Source organism: Somniosus microcephalus, unplaced genomic scaffold (assembly GCF_052327205.1).
Source record: "Somniosus microcephalus isolate GS21.2 unplaced genomic scaffold, FLI_Smic_1.0 unresolved_chr2, whole genome shotgun sequence".
NCBI lineage: Eukaryota > Metazoa > Chordata > Chondrichthyes > Squaliformes > Somniosidae > Somniosus > Somniosus microcephalus.
In genome coordinates this window covers 52,504,648-52,520,986 of record NW_028225180.1, presented here as the reverse complement: position 1 = coordinate 52,520,986, position 16,339 = coordinate 52,504,648, and the positions used below count along the sequence as shown (strand labels likewise).

The following is a 16,339-nucleotide window of genomic DNA, read 5'->3' as shown; positions in this document are numbered from 1 at the left end:
AGTTATTTGGTTTATCACTCTCTCCTTTGAACAGTGAAGTGGCGTTTGCAACCCTCCAGTCCTCTGGCACCTTTCTCATATCCAAGGATTGGAAGATTGTGGCAAAGTGGGTGACATTTCTACATTAAGCCCTGCCAACCGATTTAGTAGGTTTTCCTAATCTATTTATATCCTCTCCCATTTCTCAACCACCTCCTCATTTACTGTACGATTGGCAGCATCCACTTCTTTAGTGAATACGGAGGCAAAGTGTTAATTTAGTACCTCAGCCATGTCCTCTGCTTCCACAGGATGATTGCCTTTTTGGTCCCAAATCGGCCCCACATTTCCTTGGACTGTTCTTTCTCGCTTTATATGTTTATAAAAGGCGTTAGTGTTCCCTATTATGTTACCAATAATCATTTCTCATACAATCTCCTTGCCCCTCTGTTTATGCTGTTGTGTGTTTATTTCCTTGTTGCAGCGTTAGTGAAACAGCAAAGTACTGAATTTTACAAATTCTCAAACGGGTTATAAATTAACTGAATCACTTTTACATTTCCACAGTGGGGAAAGGAAAGGACGCTGATTGATAGTTTCAATGGATGCACGTGTGCGGGCACACACACAAATGGAGAATTTTGATTGTAAAACAGCAATCAAATCTACCACTTGTATATTCATGGTGTTTTGTGAGATCCCAGAGCTAACAGCTGTTGTACTGATTGGGGAGCAGGGAGTTGATATTGGGCCATAAATTCCGTTCCCTACGGGTGAGTACGCGTTGTGTACTCACCTGTAGGGCCAACGGAAATGCCAGTTTTACACATGCGCTGGAAACCGGAACTTCCGTTTTTCAATGAAAGTGTTTCACAGGTCAAAAGCCTGCGCCGATAGGCAGCGCGTATGGCTGCAACTTCCGTTTTTTTCAGCAGTTGCTTCATTCCAGGTAAGTCTGAAACAGCTGCGCCTGGAAAAGCAGGAGCAAGGCCGTCTGCTTTTAACAAGGTAAGAGGTGAAGAAAGTAAAAGATTTTTTTCCCCACTGATTTATCATTTTAAAATACTTTAAAGAAAGGTAAGTTTAATTTTAGCCCCGCTAAAAATTTTAATTATTGTTTTCAAAAATTTAAATTTTTGTTTAAAATAGTTATTTTATGTAATTTATAGTTATTTAAAAAATGTGATTAAAAAAAAAATTATTTGACGTTTTAGTTAGGTTTTGGGGCCGATCTCTATTCATAGATTTGACAGGTCTTCCTGTCAAATCTATGAATAGAGATTCCCTGCTCCGATTGGCTCTCCATGGCCCACATGAACCCAGGGGACGCTTTGAACTAACTGCGCCCCTGGGATACGCGAGCACTGCACACCGGCAGCTGCAGGAGGCCCAGGATCGGAATCCCACACGGGCCCACAGCACAACGGCAGGCGCGCTAGGTAAGTGCAGGTCGGGGGCTTGAAGTTTTACTTATGTTTTGGGGCTGATCTCTATTCACAGATTTGACAGGTCTTCCTGTCAAATCTATGAATGGAGATTCCCTGCTCTGATTGGCTCCCCATGGCCCACATGATCCCAGGGATGCTGCGAACTAGCTCCGCCCCTGGGATACGTGGGCCCTGCACACTGGCAGTTTGAGGAGGCACATTAACGGAATTCTGCGCCTCCCTGGAGCCCTCCGGTCCAGGCGCAGATTTTTCAGGATCGCAGCCCTACGCCCGCTGCGAACGCAATTTATCGGCCATCATGTTTAAAAAGGTAATGTTCTCCTTCTCATTTCAATTTTTCCGTCTAACCCTCCTATTAATATTATATTTGTTACAGAGCATCAGAACCTGGAAACGCCTGTCACCACCATGGCTGAATGCCCAAACAGGGGAGATGATCCAACATCTTCAAAAAGAATGAGAATGGACACAGGTAGGTTCACAAAATACTTTAAAATACAATTTCTGTCTGAACGAAAGGTCCGGATCTTGTGCATGAATCTGCAGCTCACACAGGAAGAGGGAACAGGGCAGGGACTGAGTACAAAGAGGGAAGTGAGTCACCATCGAGAGGGACACCGCAGTCACAGGTGGAGGGAGCCCCTGAGCACTGGAAATGTCCAATAGATACCTGCTTTTGGGGACTGTAACGTGGATAGAGACATTGACTCAGAGGAGGGTCTTCCTGAGCAACAGTGTGGTACCAGGGGGCAGGAGGCCACACCGAGTGGGGTGGAGCTGAGAGGCAGGTGGGGCACAGGAATAGGAGAGCGATACTGGTGGGAGATTCTAGCGTCAGGGGAATAAACAAGCTCTTCCTCATCCCTGAGCAGGTGCCGAATGGCTAGATGCATCCAAGGTAGCAGAGGGAATAACATCCTGGAACAGGTGGGACCAACTCTGGGAAGGAAAGGAGAGCAGAGAATAGCCATGGTCGGAACCAGTAACATGGTCATAAATACGTTTATAGAGGGATTATTAACACTTAGGCACTAAACTAAGAAACGAGGCCTCAAGCTGTTGAGCTCCGGATTGTGTTGCACTGGGCTGCTTCAGGAGGGAAATATGAGGCAGGTCAATGTGCGGCTGCAGGGCTGGGCAGGAGGGAAGGGTTCACTTTCTTGGGGCACGAGGGTGAGTTCAGGGAGGAGGGAAGGGACGGCCGCCATCTGTACTGACAAGCAATAATGGTTTTACTGATAAGGTGAATGGAGCAGTGGGAGGGGATCAGGCAATGTGACTGGAGAGTGTGAAATCTCCGGTTCTGAGACTAGGGAGTGGAATTAATAAAAACGTTGCAGCTGAAACAGAAGATTTAACAAACAGTGAAAAGTTATTGGCAAGGAATGGGAAGGAGGATTTGAAATAGTGAGAGATAAAGTCACTTGATTTAACAAAATATAATACACCGGGACGAGTCAACATTCCAAACGTTGGAGCTAATATTCAGTGTTGTGTATGTGAGTGTACAGATCATTCCAAACATTCAGAAGCATGAGAGATGTGATCTAGTATTTAAAAGAGAGGGCCTGGGTTTTCACAGAATTCAGAGGGAAATGCTCTTGGTGATAACATATTGAGGGATGTGCAAACAATTTGTGGACGCCAGTATTAATAAAGCATTCTATGACAGCGCAAGAACAACAACAACAAACTTGCGTTTGTACAGCACCTTTAATGTTGTAAAAGGTAAAACGTCTCAATGTGCTTCATAGGAGTGCTGTCAATCAAAATTTGACACCGAGTCACAAGGAGATATTAGGACAGGTGAGCAAAAGCTTGCTCAAAGAGTTAAGGTTTAAGGAACGTCTGAAAGGAGGAGAGAGAGGCGGAGAGGTTTAGAACATAAGGGTGTTCCAGGGAGCAATGCTAAGATGGAATCCATATGTATGCAGTTCAGCAATAGGAAGGGAGACAGTACAATTCTCAGTGGGTTTTTTCAGGCCAGCAAGCAGTGGAGGGCAGATAGAGGGGGAACTGGGGAAACTAGTTGTGGAGGATGCAATTTTGGGGAGATAAAAAATATTTCCTTTACTTTCTAAAATGATGGTTGAAGTGAAAATGTTGATGTACTAGAGGAGGATGTGGGTCCACAGTTAGAGATCACTGTAGAGGAGGATTTAGATCTGAGAAAAATAGCTGAGGTGGAGAAGTCACTGGGCTCAGAAATAATGCACCCCAGGCTGTTAAAGGAAGTCAGAGAGGAGATAGGATGGACTGAGCACAGCATTTCAACCCACGTTTAATATCAAAGATATACAGGTGGACTGAAGGAGCCGAAGTGATGATTCTGTTATAATGTGGAGAGAGGATCAATCTGGTAACCAGAGACTATTGTGTCAAAACTCCTCAAATCCGTTAATCCAGTTCGAATTCGTGAGCAGTTAGTGATAAAGAGGATGATGAGGGGAGGCTGGAATGAATTAGCTGTAGAAAAGTCGTATATGACAATTTTACGAACAATGACAGACAGGTGAAGACCCTTTGGACCAGCCAGACTTTCCCAGGCAATTGCAAAACTTTATCGATACTTTGTCGCCCTATCCCAAACAAAACCATGTGATGATCTGGTGGAAAAAAACACAGGTGAAAACACAGGCCAATTTGGGGGATTATAATATGGGAAATTCCTCTCCGACCCATCTAGGCGATTGAAAGTAGTCCAGCGGATCAATCTTACACTGTATTCCCGGAAGTTCCTTCCTGTTGTAAGACGTGATGTCCGCACCAAACAGGAACAGGTTCAGCTCTCGCCTGAAGGAAATCAGCCAGTCAGCGTCCACTGCCAGAGAAGGTATTCTGTTCCAGAGGTCGACTGTTCTCTGGGGAAAGAACCTTCTCCTGACATCAAACTTTAATCTGGCCTTGCACAACTTAAAATTGTGACCCCTGACCCTCCCTAACCTAACCCTAACACTGTCAACTGGAACACAATCTATTCCCTTCATCATCTTATAAATCTCAATCAGATCACCACTAAGTCTTTGCTTCTCTAAAGTGTAGAGTCCAAACTCTTAGCCTATCTTGATAACTAAGTTGCTTTATACTGGGAATTAGTCTAATGTCCCTCCTCTGCAACAGTTTCAAAGCCTCAATATCACCCACCATGTGAGGAGACCAAAACTGGACACAATATTCCAAGTGAAGCCTTTACCAAGGTCTTGTACTAGGACAAAAGAGGTCCTCTTATACCCAATTACCCTATGAATGCACCCCAACACCCTCTTTGCTCTAGCTATCACTTCACAGCATTGCTCCTGTACCTTTAGAGATGTATGCACTAGAATGCCCAGATCTTCCTTTCTCCCCCTTCTTCAATGCTTCTCTATGAAGGGTGTATGAATGTTGAGCATTCGCCCTGCCCACAGGCGCAACGCTGCACTTATCCAAGATAAACATCATTTGCCAATCATGAGGCCAATCTGCCAACACAATAAGATGCAGTTGTGTTGAGATGTGACTATACAGGGCAAAGGAATGTTGTACATGACGTGCGTATGGATTTTCGGAAGGTGTTTGTTAATGTGACTCACAGGAAGCTTTAGCCGTTTGGTGTAAGATGAAATGTCGCAGCTGGGCAGAAAGTGGATAATGTGTTTAGTTTTCTTCATTTGTGTTCACAGATCCGAACTCTACAATCACGGAGTTCTTGACAAAGTGCAACGATTACCAGCTGTTCCAGTTCACAAAATTCTACCGGGACAGACTGCAACAGGCGATTGATGGAGGGGTGGATGGAGTCAGCTCGTTGTTAACATACGAGAGGCATTTCAGTGGACAGGAACATCGGGTGAGTGGGAGGGACACAGAATGAGTTTGGATTACTTAAAAATCGGGGAACTAACAGGAAATCAGATCTTAGTATCATAGAATGTTACCAAAGAGAAACAGGTCAAATAGGAAAGAAATAGATAAAACTGAAAATATTGTGAATCTGAAACAATGATATGAAGAGGTGAAAATACCCAGCGGATCCGACAGTATCTCTACGAAGAACAGGGGAACGCTTCGGGTACAACTCTTGTGTGGACTGAAAACAAAGGGAGACAGTTTTAGTGGAACTGGGAAAAGGAGCGACCAGAGGCAACTAACAGAGATTAAATGGAAGGTACATAGATACATAGATACATAGAGATAGGAACAGGAGTAGGCCATTCGGCCCTTCGAGCCTGCTCCGCCATTCAATGAGATCATGGCTGATCTTACCAGTTCAGTACCCCGTCCCCGCCTTTTCTCCGTAACCCTTAATCCCCTTAGCCTTCAAAAATATATCCAATTCTCTCTTGAAAATATTTATTGAATTAGCCTTCACAGCCCTCTGTGGCAGGGAATTCCACAGGCTCACCACTCTTTGAGTGAAGAAATTCTTCCTCATCTCTGTTTTAAATGATTTGCCCGCTATTTTTAGACTGTGGCCCCTGGTTCTGTGCTCACCGGCCATTGGAAACATTCTCTCTGAATTCAGCCTGTCCAGGCCTGCCATAATTTTATATGTTTCGATGAGTTCCCCTCTCAATCTTCTAAACTCCAGTGAGTACAAGCCCAAACTATGTAATCTCTCTTCGTAGGTCATTCCCGCCATTCCAGGTATCAGCCTGGTGAATCGCCGTTGCACTCTTTCCATGGCAAGAACATCCTTCCGCAGATGGGGCGACCAAAACTGTACACAATACTCCAGATGCGGTCTCACCAGCACCTTGTACAGCTGTAGTAAGGTATCCCTATTCCTATACTCGAACCCCCTTGATATGAAGGCCAACATACCATTTGCCTTCTTAATCGCCTGTTGCACCTGCATGCTCTCCTTCAGTGACTGGTGCACAAGAACACCCAGGTCCCTCTGCACTTCCCCATCTCCCAATCTATTGCCATTTAGATAATAATCTACCCTCCTGTTTTTCCCCCCAAAGTGGATAACCTCGCATTTATCCACATTATAGTGCATCTGCCACGTATCCGCCCATTCCCCCAACCTGTCCAAATCGCACTGTAGCCTCCTGACATCCTCATCAGAGCCCACCCCTCCTCCTAGTTTAGTGTCGTCAGCGAATTTGGAAATATTGCATCCAATTCCCTGATCCAGATCATTTATATATATTGTGAACAGCTGGGGTCCCAGGACAGATCCTTGCGGCACCCCGCTGGTCACTGCCTGCCACTCCGAAAACGAGCCGTTTATTCCAACTCTCTGTTTTCTATCCGCCAGCCAGTTCTCTATCCACGTTAATACTTTGCCCCCAATTCCATGAGCCTTAATTTTGCATGATAATCTTTTGTGTGGAACCTTATCGAAGGCTTTCTGGAAGTCAAGGTACACCACATCCACTGGCTCTCCCCCATCTATTTTACCAGTTACTTCCTCAAAAAATTCCAGCAGATTAGTCAAACACGATTTACCCTTTGTAAATCCATGTTGACTCTGTCCGATCCTTTCCCCATTTGTCAAGTGCTCCGCTATTTTATCCTTAATAATGGACTCTAGCATTTTGCCCACAACCGATGTAAGGCTTACTGGTCTATAATTCCCTGCTTTCTCTCTACCCCCCTTTTTAAATATTGGGGTAACATTAGCTACCCTCCAATCCACGGGTACTGTTCCCGAGTCAATGGAGTTCCGGAAGATGATCCTTAGAGCATCTGCTATCTCCACGGCCACCTCCTTAAGTACCCTAGGATGTAGTTTATCAGGCCCCGGGGATTTGTCGGCCTTCAGTCCCCTCAACTTACCCAACACCATATCCCTAGAGATACTAATTTCTGTCAGCTCCTCCCTCTCATTAGTCCCCATGTTTGCCGATATTCCTGGGCGGTTATTTGTGTCCTCCTTTGTGAATACAGAACCAAAGTATGAGTTTATTGACCAAGAAGATACTTAATGGAAATTAACGAACTGAGAAACGAGAAGAATCATCTGCACAGTAAATGAGAGGCATTTCAAGAGCAAAAACAAATGGTAAAATGATTAAAATGTATGAGACCCAAAAAGGGAAACTAACCCCCAAAAAATGAGGATTGAAAACCTGATGTTGTGCAGGTTTTTCATCCCCCTGCATCACTGGGGGTCAATTCCAACTTCGGCGGAGACGCAATGCTGGAGGTAGAACCTGTCGTGGAGCGTCACTCCCTGGGAGAGCACTTCAGAAAATTACAGCAAGCAGCCTGTACTGTTCTGTCAGTTACCTTTAATGGAATAGAACTAAATGGAAATGATAATCGGGCAGAGCGAATAATGGACGGTCGACCTGCTGCCAACTTTCCAAGTTGATATTCTCGGCTGTAATGTATATACCTTTAAGGGGGGAGCTACTTTTTACAGCTCATGTATACTGTAGTATCGGCAGTGACCACACCTGTATATAGCACTGAGTAGTAATCTGTACAGGCAGTTGCAGTGTGAGCCACGTTGAGTAAACACCTGTTGTACCATTCTCCACAGTCTGTGTCTTATTAGACACGGACGCAACATTGGTGACGAGGCAGGTTCGAACCTACCTGCAACTCTGCATCACCTCCCGGGGATTCGTTCCTGGAGATCAGTGGATTGGAGGTCGAGGCCAGAGACTCGGGCGTCGACCACGGGCAACCGCCCAGTCATCCAGCAGAGACTCGAGAATTGCTGGGGAGGCTGTCGAGAGCCAGGCTTGGCTTTCCAGTCGAGGTGGTCCAGTGAAATGGGCTGGCAACAGGTAGTGCGCAGACCCTTCCCGGACAGCGGCGGGCTAGAGCCCGACCGAGCGGCAGAGCAAAGGGCCGAGCAGCGTCGATGGGGGAGAGAGAGAGAGGGCAGAGCGCACAGGGCGCAGCCGGTGTTCAGGGACCGAGCAGCATTGGAGAGAGGGAGAGAGAGACGAGAAGAAACCCGCGAGGCGCCGCCATTGCCACAAGGACCGCCGAGAGTGGCGTTGGCAGCAGCGCAGGAGAAGCGCGCGAAACCTACAGGGCGCTGCCATTGCCACGAGAACCGCCGGGAGCGGCGTTGGCAGCAGCGGGGGATGACGGAAAGCGCGGGAGACGCCATTTTAAGCCATTGGGAGACGCCATTTTAAACCACACCCAAAATGCTGAAGAGTGGCAGTATCACCGCATTTGACAATGAAGTCGAAGATTGAACTACATATGTCGAACGAATAGAGATGTACTGCAAGGCAAATGAGGTGTCAGATGACAAGAAAGCGTCGGTATTGTTAATTTTAATGGGTGCAAAGACGTATGGTTTATTACGAAATCTAGTAACCCCAACGAAGCCAATGGAAGAGTTTTGAAGACATAGTAACGATACTAAAGGAACATTTAAACCCCACACCGCTGCTGATAGCAGAAAGATTCAAGTTTCACAAACAGAACCAGCATAAGGATGAAAGCAATGCTGATTATTTAACAGAACTGCGCAAACTATCGAAACACTGCCAGTTTGGAGCGGGACTGGCAGTTACCTTATGGGACAGGTTTGTGTGTGGGCTTCAAAGGGAAGGAACCCAGAAACGGCTTTTATCTGAAAAGGACCTTACGCTGGAAAAGGCTTTCAGCATTGCGGTATCATATGAAGCAGCACCACGGGGCGCTGCAGCGATACAACAGAGACCGCAAGAATATGGCACAAACGAAATGTCATATGGAACAGAGAAGTGCTATCGCTGCGGCAGAACAACACACGACCAGAATGATAGCTGGTTCAAAGACAAAGTGTGCAGACAGTGTGGAAAAGTAGGACACATAGCACGAGTCTGCAGGTCGGGAAAGAAAACCAGCAATAAGAAACCTACCAAAGGAAAGTACAAGAAGGTACATAAGATGATGGAGAATAGTTCAGACGAACAAAAGAGTGATAACAACTCCGAAAGCAGGGAACTGAGTTGTCTGAAACTATATAATGTGATCACAATGGAGGATCACCGAACCATTTGGGTCACTCTCAAGTTAGCAGGAGTCAAGGTAAAGACGGAATTGGACACAGGATCAGCCCTAACAGGCATAAACCGACGGGACTACGAGCGGCCATTCTCACACATACCATTGAGAGAAACAAAAATAATTTTGAAGACGCACATGGAGCAAAAAGTCTACCCCAAAGGAAAAATAAGGGTGACCGTTATATATAACGGTAAGGAAACACCAAAACTAAACCTGTATGTATTGCAAGATGGAGGACCACCATTACTGGGACGTGAATGGATCCAGAAAATACAACTGGATTGGCATTCCATACAGGCACTGACTGTGGCTGCCAAATAGGATGACGACGTCACACCTGGGCGACTGTCAAAGATCCTAACTGACGCGAAAGAAGTGTTCCAGCAAGGACTTGGAACACTAAAAGGCATGACAGCGACGATTAAAATTGAAGAAAACGGAAGCCCAAAATGTTTTAAGGCCAGACCGGTACCTTATGCGATCCGCCCAGCCATCGAAGCAGAGCTGGAGAGTCTGGAACATTCAGGTGTACTGTCCAAGGTAGACTGGAGCGAGTGGGCTACACCCATCATCCCTGTGATGAAAAAGTCGTTGAGCAGCACGCCTGGGGAACCAAGGAAGGTTCGCATCTGTGGGGACTTTAATGTAACAGTGACCCGGCCTTCACACTGTACAATATCCACTTCCGTGGATTGAAGATATTTTCACCTCACTATCTGGAGGGAAACGTTTCACTAAGATTGATCTGGCCCAGGCGTATCTTCAAATGGAGGTAGAAGAAGCCTCAAAAAAATACCTCACAATCAACACCCATAAAGGTCTCTACCAATACAACCGGCTGGTATTCGGGGTTGCATCAGCTCCGGCTATTTGGCAGAGGGCAATGGAACAAGTCCTGCAAGGGACACCAGGGACCCAGTGTTATTTGGACGACATCCTGGTCACGGGCGAAAATGACAGTGATCACCTTGCCAACCTGGAGCAGGAGCTCACTAGATTGCAGGAATATGGGCTCCGAGCTAACCGCCACAAATGCGAGTTTTTTAGAAAGCAGATCTCGTATTGTGGCCACGTTACCGATCAAGAGGGGTTACATAAGTCCCCAGAGAAGTTTGAGGCAGTAGTCAAGTCTCCAGCACCGGAAAATGTGTCACAACTGAGGTCGTTCCTCGGCCTGGTAAACTACTACCATAAGTTCTTGCCAAATCTTTCTACAATACTACACCCACTGAACACCCTACTGCAAACTGGGGTGCCATGGAAGTGGAGTGACGAATGTAGACGAGCTTTCCAGAAGAGCAAAACACTAATCACATCGAAAGAGGTATTGGCCCATTACAACCCGGCATTATCAATTCGGTTGGCATGTGATGCGTCAACCTACGGCATTGGAGCGGTGCTGTCGCACAAATTCTCGGACGGCTCAGAGAGGCCAATAGCGTTTGCGTCACGATCACTAACCTCAGCCGAGCGTAACTACACCCAGATTGACAGGGAGGCCCTCAGCCTAGAGTGGGGAGTGAAAAAGTTCAATCACTATCTGCACGGGCAGAAATTCACCTTGCTGACTGATCACCAGCCTCTTGTCTCCATTTTTAATCCGAAGAAGGGCGTTCTGGTGATGACTGCCCAACGATTACAAAGATGGTCACTTTTTCTAGGGGCACACCACTATGAGATTGAATATAAGGGCAGGAAACAGCATGGAAATGCTGATGGGCAATCACGCCTGCCACTGCCTGCTGCGGAGGAAGCACCAGCAGTGGATACTGTCGAAATATTCCATTCGACTATAGTTGAAAACCTACCGGTAACTAACGCTTGTATCGAAAAGGAAACCCAAAAGGACCCGACACTGTCTCGGGTATATGATTTGACGGTGAAGGGTTGGCCAGCACATGCCGACTCACTGTTGCCAGCATTCTCGACAAGGAGAAAACAGCTGTCAGTGTGCCGGGAGACCTTGATGTGTGGATCCCAAGTGGTAATTCCACCCAAGTTAAGGGATAGACTGACCAATGAGCTTCATGAGGGTCATCTGGGAGGGGTGAAAATGAAAAGCCTAGCCAGGGCTTATGTGTGGTGGCCGGGAATCGATAAACAAATCGAGGAACTGACCAAGAGCTGCTCAGGATGCCAGAAAGTCCAAAATGCACCACCACAGGACCCTCTACACCCATGGGAGTGGCCCTCATCTCCATGGCAACGGGCGCATATTGATTCTGCTGGTCCATTCATGGACTCAATGTTTTTAATAGCCGTGGATGCACACTCGAAATGGCCTGAGGTCATCAAAATGTCCTCCACCACCACGGAGAAAACTATTGCAGTCCTACGGACCATTTTTGCCAGGAATGGCTTGCCAGAACAGATTTGCTCCAACAACGGACCACAGTTGGTGTCCGAAGAGTTCCGGAGGTTCTTGAAAAAGAATGGGGTAAGGCATTACACATCCGCCCCGTATCATCCAGCCACAAATGGATTGGCTGAGAGGTTCGTACAAACCTTTAAGAAGGCAATAAAGGCTATGTACAATGACAACATTCCGCTGCAGCACAAGGTGGACAATTTCCTGCTCGCCTCCCGGAATGCGACACATGCAGGCACCAACCAGGCCCCAGCCATGATGTTCTTTAACCGAAGGTTAAGATCTCGCCTGGATTTGCTCAGACCAAACGTATGAAGAGATGTTGAGAGTAAGCAATTCCAGCACATCCATGAGAAGCCAAAAAGGAGCTTAAATGTAGGGCAACCAGTCTTGGCCCGCGACTACCGAACAGAAAAATGGCAGCCAGGAATGATATGAACACGGCAGGGCCCACTAATGTACACAGTGGACGTTGGGGAGAGCATCGTGAGACGCCATGCTGACCAGATCCTACAACCACAGGAACAATTCAACCCCATGCCTCGCCCATACGTACCTGGTGATGAACCCGACGTACAGGTCGCATCTACCCCAGAAACAGTAGCATCGGGAGCTGATGAACCAACTGACGACAGGGGGCCAGAATCGCCTCCACACCAAGAGCAAGACACTTGGGAAAGGCGCTATCCAGAAAGGATAAGGAAGACTCCCCAAAGACTGAATATATAAATAGACTATTTTCAGCTAATGTTGCATGTTTAAAGTGTTAATTGTAATTAGTTTGATATTTAATTGTTAAATGAGTGTTATGGTCTGGTTAATCTAAAAGGGGAGGAATTGTAATGTATATACCTTTAAGGGGGGAACTACTTTTTACAGCTCATATATATACTGTACTACCGGCAGTGACCACACCTGTATATAGCACTGAGTAGTAATCTGTACAGGCAGTTGCAGTGTGAGCCACGTTGAGTAAACACCTGTTGTACCGTTCTCCGCAGTCTGTGTCTTATTATACACGGACGCAACATCGGCAATTTACTCTCATCCCAATCTCCTGCTCACTACCCATTCCCGTTAATATCCCACCTAGTCTAATCCCAATCACCTGCTCACTACCCATTACCGTTAATATCCCACCTAGTCTAATCCCAATCTCCTGCTCACTACCCATTACCATTAATATTCCGCCTAGTCCAATCCCAACTTCCTGCTCACTACCCATTACCGTTAATATCCCACCTAGTCTAATCCCAAGCTCCTGCTCACCACCCATTACAGATAATATTCCACCTAGTCTAATCCCAATCTCCTGCTCACTACCCATTACCGTTAATATCCCACCTAGTCTAATCCCAACCTCCTCCTCACCACCCATTACAGATAACATCCCACCTAGTCTAATCCCAATCTCCTGCTCACTACCCATTACAGATAATATCCCATCTAGTCTAATCCCAATCTCCTGCTTACTACCTGTTGTGTATGTACCTTTAAGGGAAGAACTGGTTTTAGATTGCAGTACCAGCAGTGACCACCCCTGTATAAAAGGCCCTAGCAGGCTTCTGTATATCAGTCTGACGTTGCCCTCCTGTTAAGTAAAGTACCTGTTAAACTGTTCTCCCGAAGTCCGTGTATTATTGAGGCGCGGACATTACAGTGGCGATGAGTAAGTTCGAACTCACCTGCAGTGTGGCATCATCTCAGGGGGATCTCGCCCTGAGAGGAGATTTCTTGGAGGTCGTAGTCTGAGTAACGGGCGTCCACCGCGGGCAACCGCCCAAAGAATTCATCGGTGTTCGGATGATTGCGGGAGAGACTGTGGAGAGCTGTGCTTAGCTCCCCAGTTGAAGTGTTCCAGCAAATCGTGCTGGTGGCAGGTAGTGCGCTGACCCTTCCAGACTGCAGCGGGCTCAAGCTCGATTGAGCGGCTCTACAAACAAGCCACGCAGCATCGCTGGGAAAAGAAAACAAGAGAGAGAGAGGGTGGAGTGCACAGGGCACGGTTGGTGCTCAAGAACCGGGCAGCGGAGTGGAAATAAACGGGGGGGAAGGAAAGCGAGACGCGCCGAAGCCGCGAGTCGCTGCCATTACCCTGTAGAATGCTAGGAGCAGCGCGGCAGCAAGGGGAAGAAGGAAAAGCGCGGGAGGCGCCATTTTATCCTGTTGGGGAAGAAGGAAAAGCGCGGGAGGCGCCATTTTATTCCATTGGGGAAGAAGAAAAAGAGCGGGAGGCACCATTTTAAATCACCCAAGATGCCGAACAGTGGCAGTATCACTGCTTTCGACAACGAGGTAGAAGACTGGACCACGTATGTGGAAAGAATTGAAGCATACTGCAAGGCAAATGAGGTGGCCGATGGGAAGAGGGCATCGGTATTATTGAATTTGATGGGCGCGAGTACATATGGCTTGTTACGAAATTTAATTACCCCAGCTAAACCAATGGAGAAAAGTTCTGAGGAAATTGTTAATATATTACAGGAACACCTAAACCCTACACCGCTGCTGATAGCAGAAAGATTCAAGTTGCATAAAAGAAACCAGCACAAAGATGAGAACAATGCTGACTACCTTATGGAACTATGCAAGTTATCGAAGCACTGCCAGTTCGGAGCAGGACTGGCAGACACCTTACGGGATAAGTTTGACTGCGGGCTCCAGAGTGAAGGAACCCAGAAACGACTACTTTCAAAAAAGGACCTGACGCTAGAACAGGCTTTTAGCATGGCAGTATCCTACGAAGCAGCAGCACGGGGAGCTGCGGAAAAAACAACAGAAACCACAAGAATACAGCACTAACGAAATGGCGTATGGAGCAGAAAACTGCTATCGCTGCGGCAAAACAGCCCATGAGCAGAAGGACTGCTTGTTTAAGGACAAAGTATGCAGGCAATGCGGAAAAATGGGACATATAGCAAGAGTCTGCAGGTCGGGAAAGAAAACCAACACGACAAGAACTACTAAGGAACAGTTCAGGAAAGTAAAGAAACCAACAGACAGTAGTTCGGAAGATCAGGAGAGTGATAAGGACTCCGGGAGCAGGGGACGAAGTTGTCTAAAGTTACACAACGTGATCGCAAAGGAAGATCACCGAACCATTTGGGCCACCCTCATGATAACAGGGTCCCCAGTAAAGATGGAATTGGACACAGGATCAGCCGTAACTGTCATGAATCGACAAGACTATGAGCAGCTATTCTCACACATACCCTTAAAGGACACGTCCATTGTATTGAAGACATACACGGGGCAAAAGGTCTACCCCAGAGGAAAAATAAGGGTGCCACTTAAATATAACGGCAAGGAAACACAGAAACTATATATGTATATACTACGAGATGGAAGACCACCATTATTGGGACGTGAATGGATCCGAAAGATACAATTGGATTGGCATTCCATTCTGTCGCTAACTGTGACTGACAAAAAGGATGATGACATCGCACCTGGATGTCTGTCACAAATTCTATCTGACGCAGAAGAGGTGATGCAGCAAGGACTTGGGACTCTAAAAGGAGTAAAGGCAACCATAAAGATTGAGGATAATGTAAACCCAAAATTTTTCAAGGCCAGACCGGTGCCATACGTGATCCGTCCAGCCGTTGAAGCTGAACTGGAGAGTCTGGAGCATTCGGGTGTGCTGTCCAAGGTGGACTGGAGCGAGTGGGCCACACCCATCGTTCCTGTAATGAAGAAAGTATTGAGCAGCACGCCTGGGGAGCCAAAGAAGGTTCGCATCTGTGGGGACTTCAAGGTGACTGTGAACCCAGTCCTGCACACAGTACAGTATCCACTTCCGCGGATAGAAGATATTTTTGCCTCACTATCTGGAGGGAAACGTTTTACAATGATTGATCTGGCTCAAGCGTATCTACAAATGGAGGTGGAAGAAGCATCTAGAAAATACTTCACAATAAACACTCACAAAGGCCTTTACCAGTACAATCGACTGGTATTCGGGGTAGCATCGGCCCCCGCTATTTGGCAGAGGGCAATGGAACAAGTCCTGCAAGGGATCCCGGGGGCCCAGTGTTATTTGGACGACATCCTGGTTATGGGCGAAAATGACAATGAACACCTTTGCAACCTGGAGCAGGTGCTCACGAGATTACAGGAATATGGGCTACGAGCCAACCACCCCAAATGCGAGTTATTCAGGAGACAAATCTCGTATTGTGGCCACATGATTGTTGAGGAAGGGTTACATAAGTCGCCGGACAAGATTGAGGCTGTCGTCAAGGCTCCAGCACCGGAAAATGTGTCGCAACTGAGGTCGTTCCTCGGGTTGGTGAACTACTACCATAAGTTCTTGCCGAATTTATCTACAATTCTGCACCGACTGAATGCCCTGCTGCAAACTGGAGTGACATGGAAATGGAGTGATGAGTGTAAGCTTGCCTTTCAGGAATGTAAATGCCTAATCACTTCAAAAGAAGTATTGGCCCACTACAACCCAACACTACCGATTCGGTTGGCATGTGATGCGTCACCCTATGGCATTGAAGCGGTACTGTCATACTAATTCCGTGACGGTTCAGAGAGGCCAATAGCCTTTGCGTCGCGCTCGCTAACCTCAGCCGAGCATAACTAC

General features: G+C 46.9%; 1 protein-coding gene across 1 annotated transcript in view; it reads left to right on the top strand.

Annotated features, from left to right (window-relative positions):
- The window catches only part of LOC147092642 (NACHT, LRR and PYD domains-containing protein 3-like), a 901,415-nt gene that overhangs the window by 863,098 nt on the left and 21,978 nt on the right, over positions 1-16,339 (top strand). The window contains 1 exon segment of the mRNA XM_085975968.1: positions 5,090-5,256. Coding sequence (XP_085832094.1) covers positions 5,090-5,256 — 167 coding nt within the window.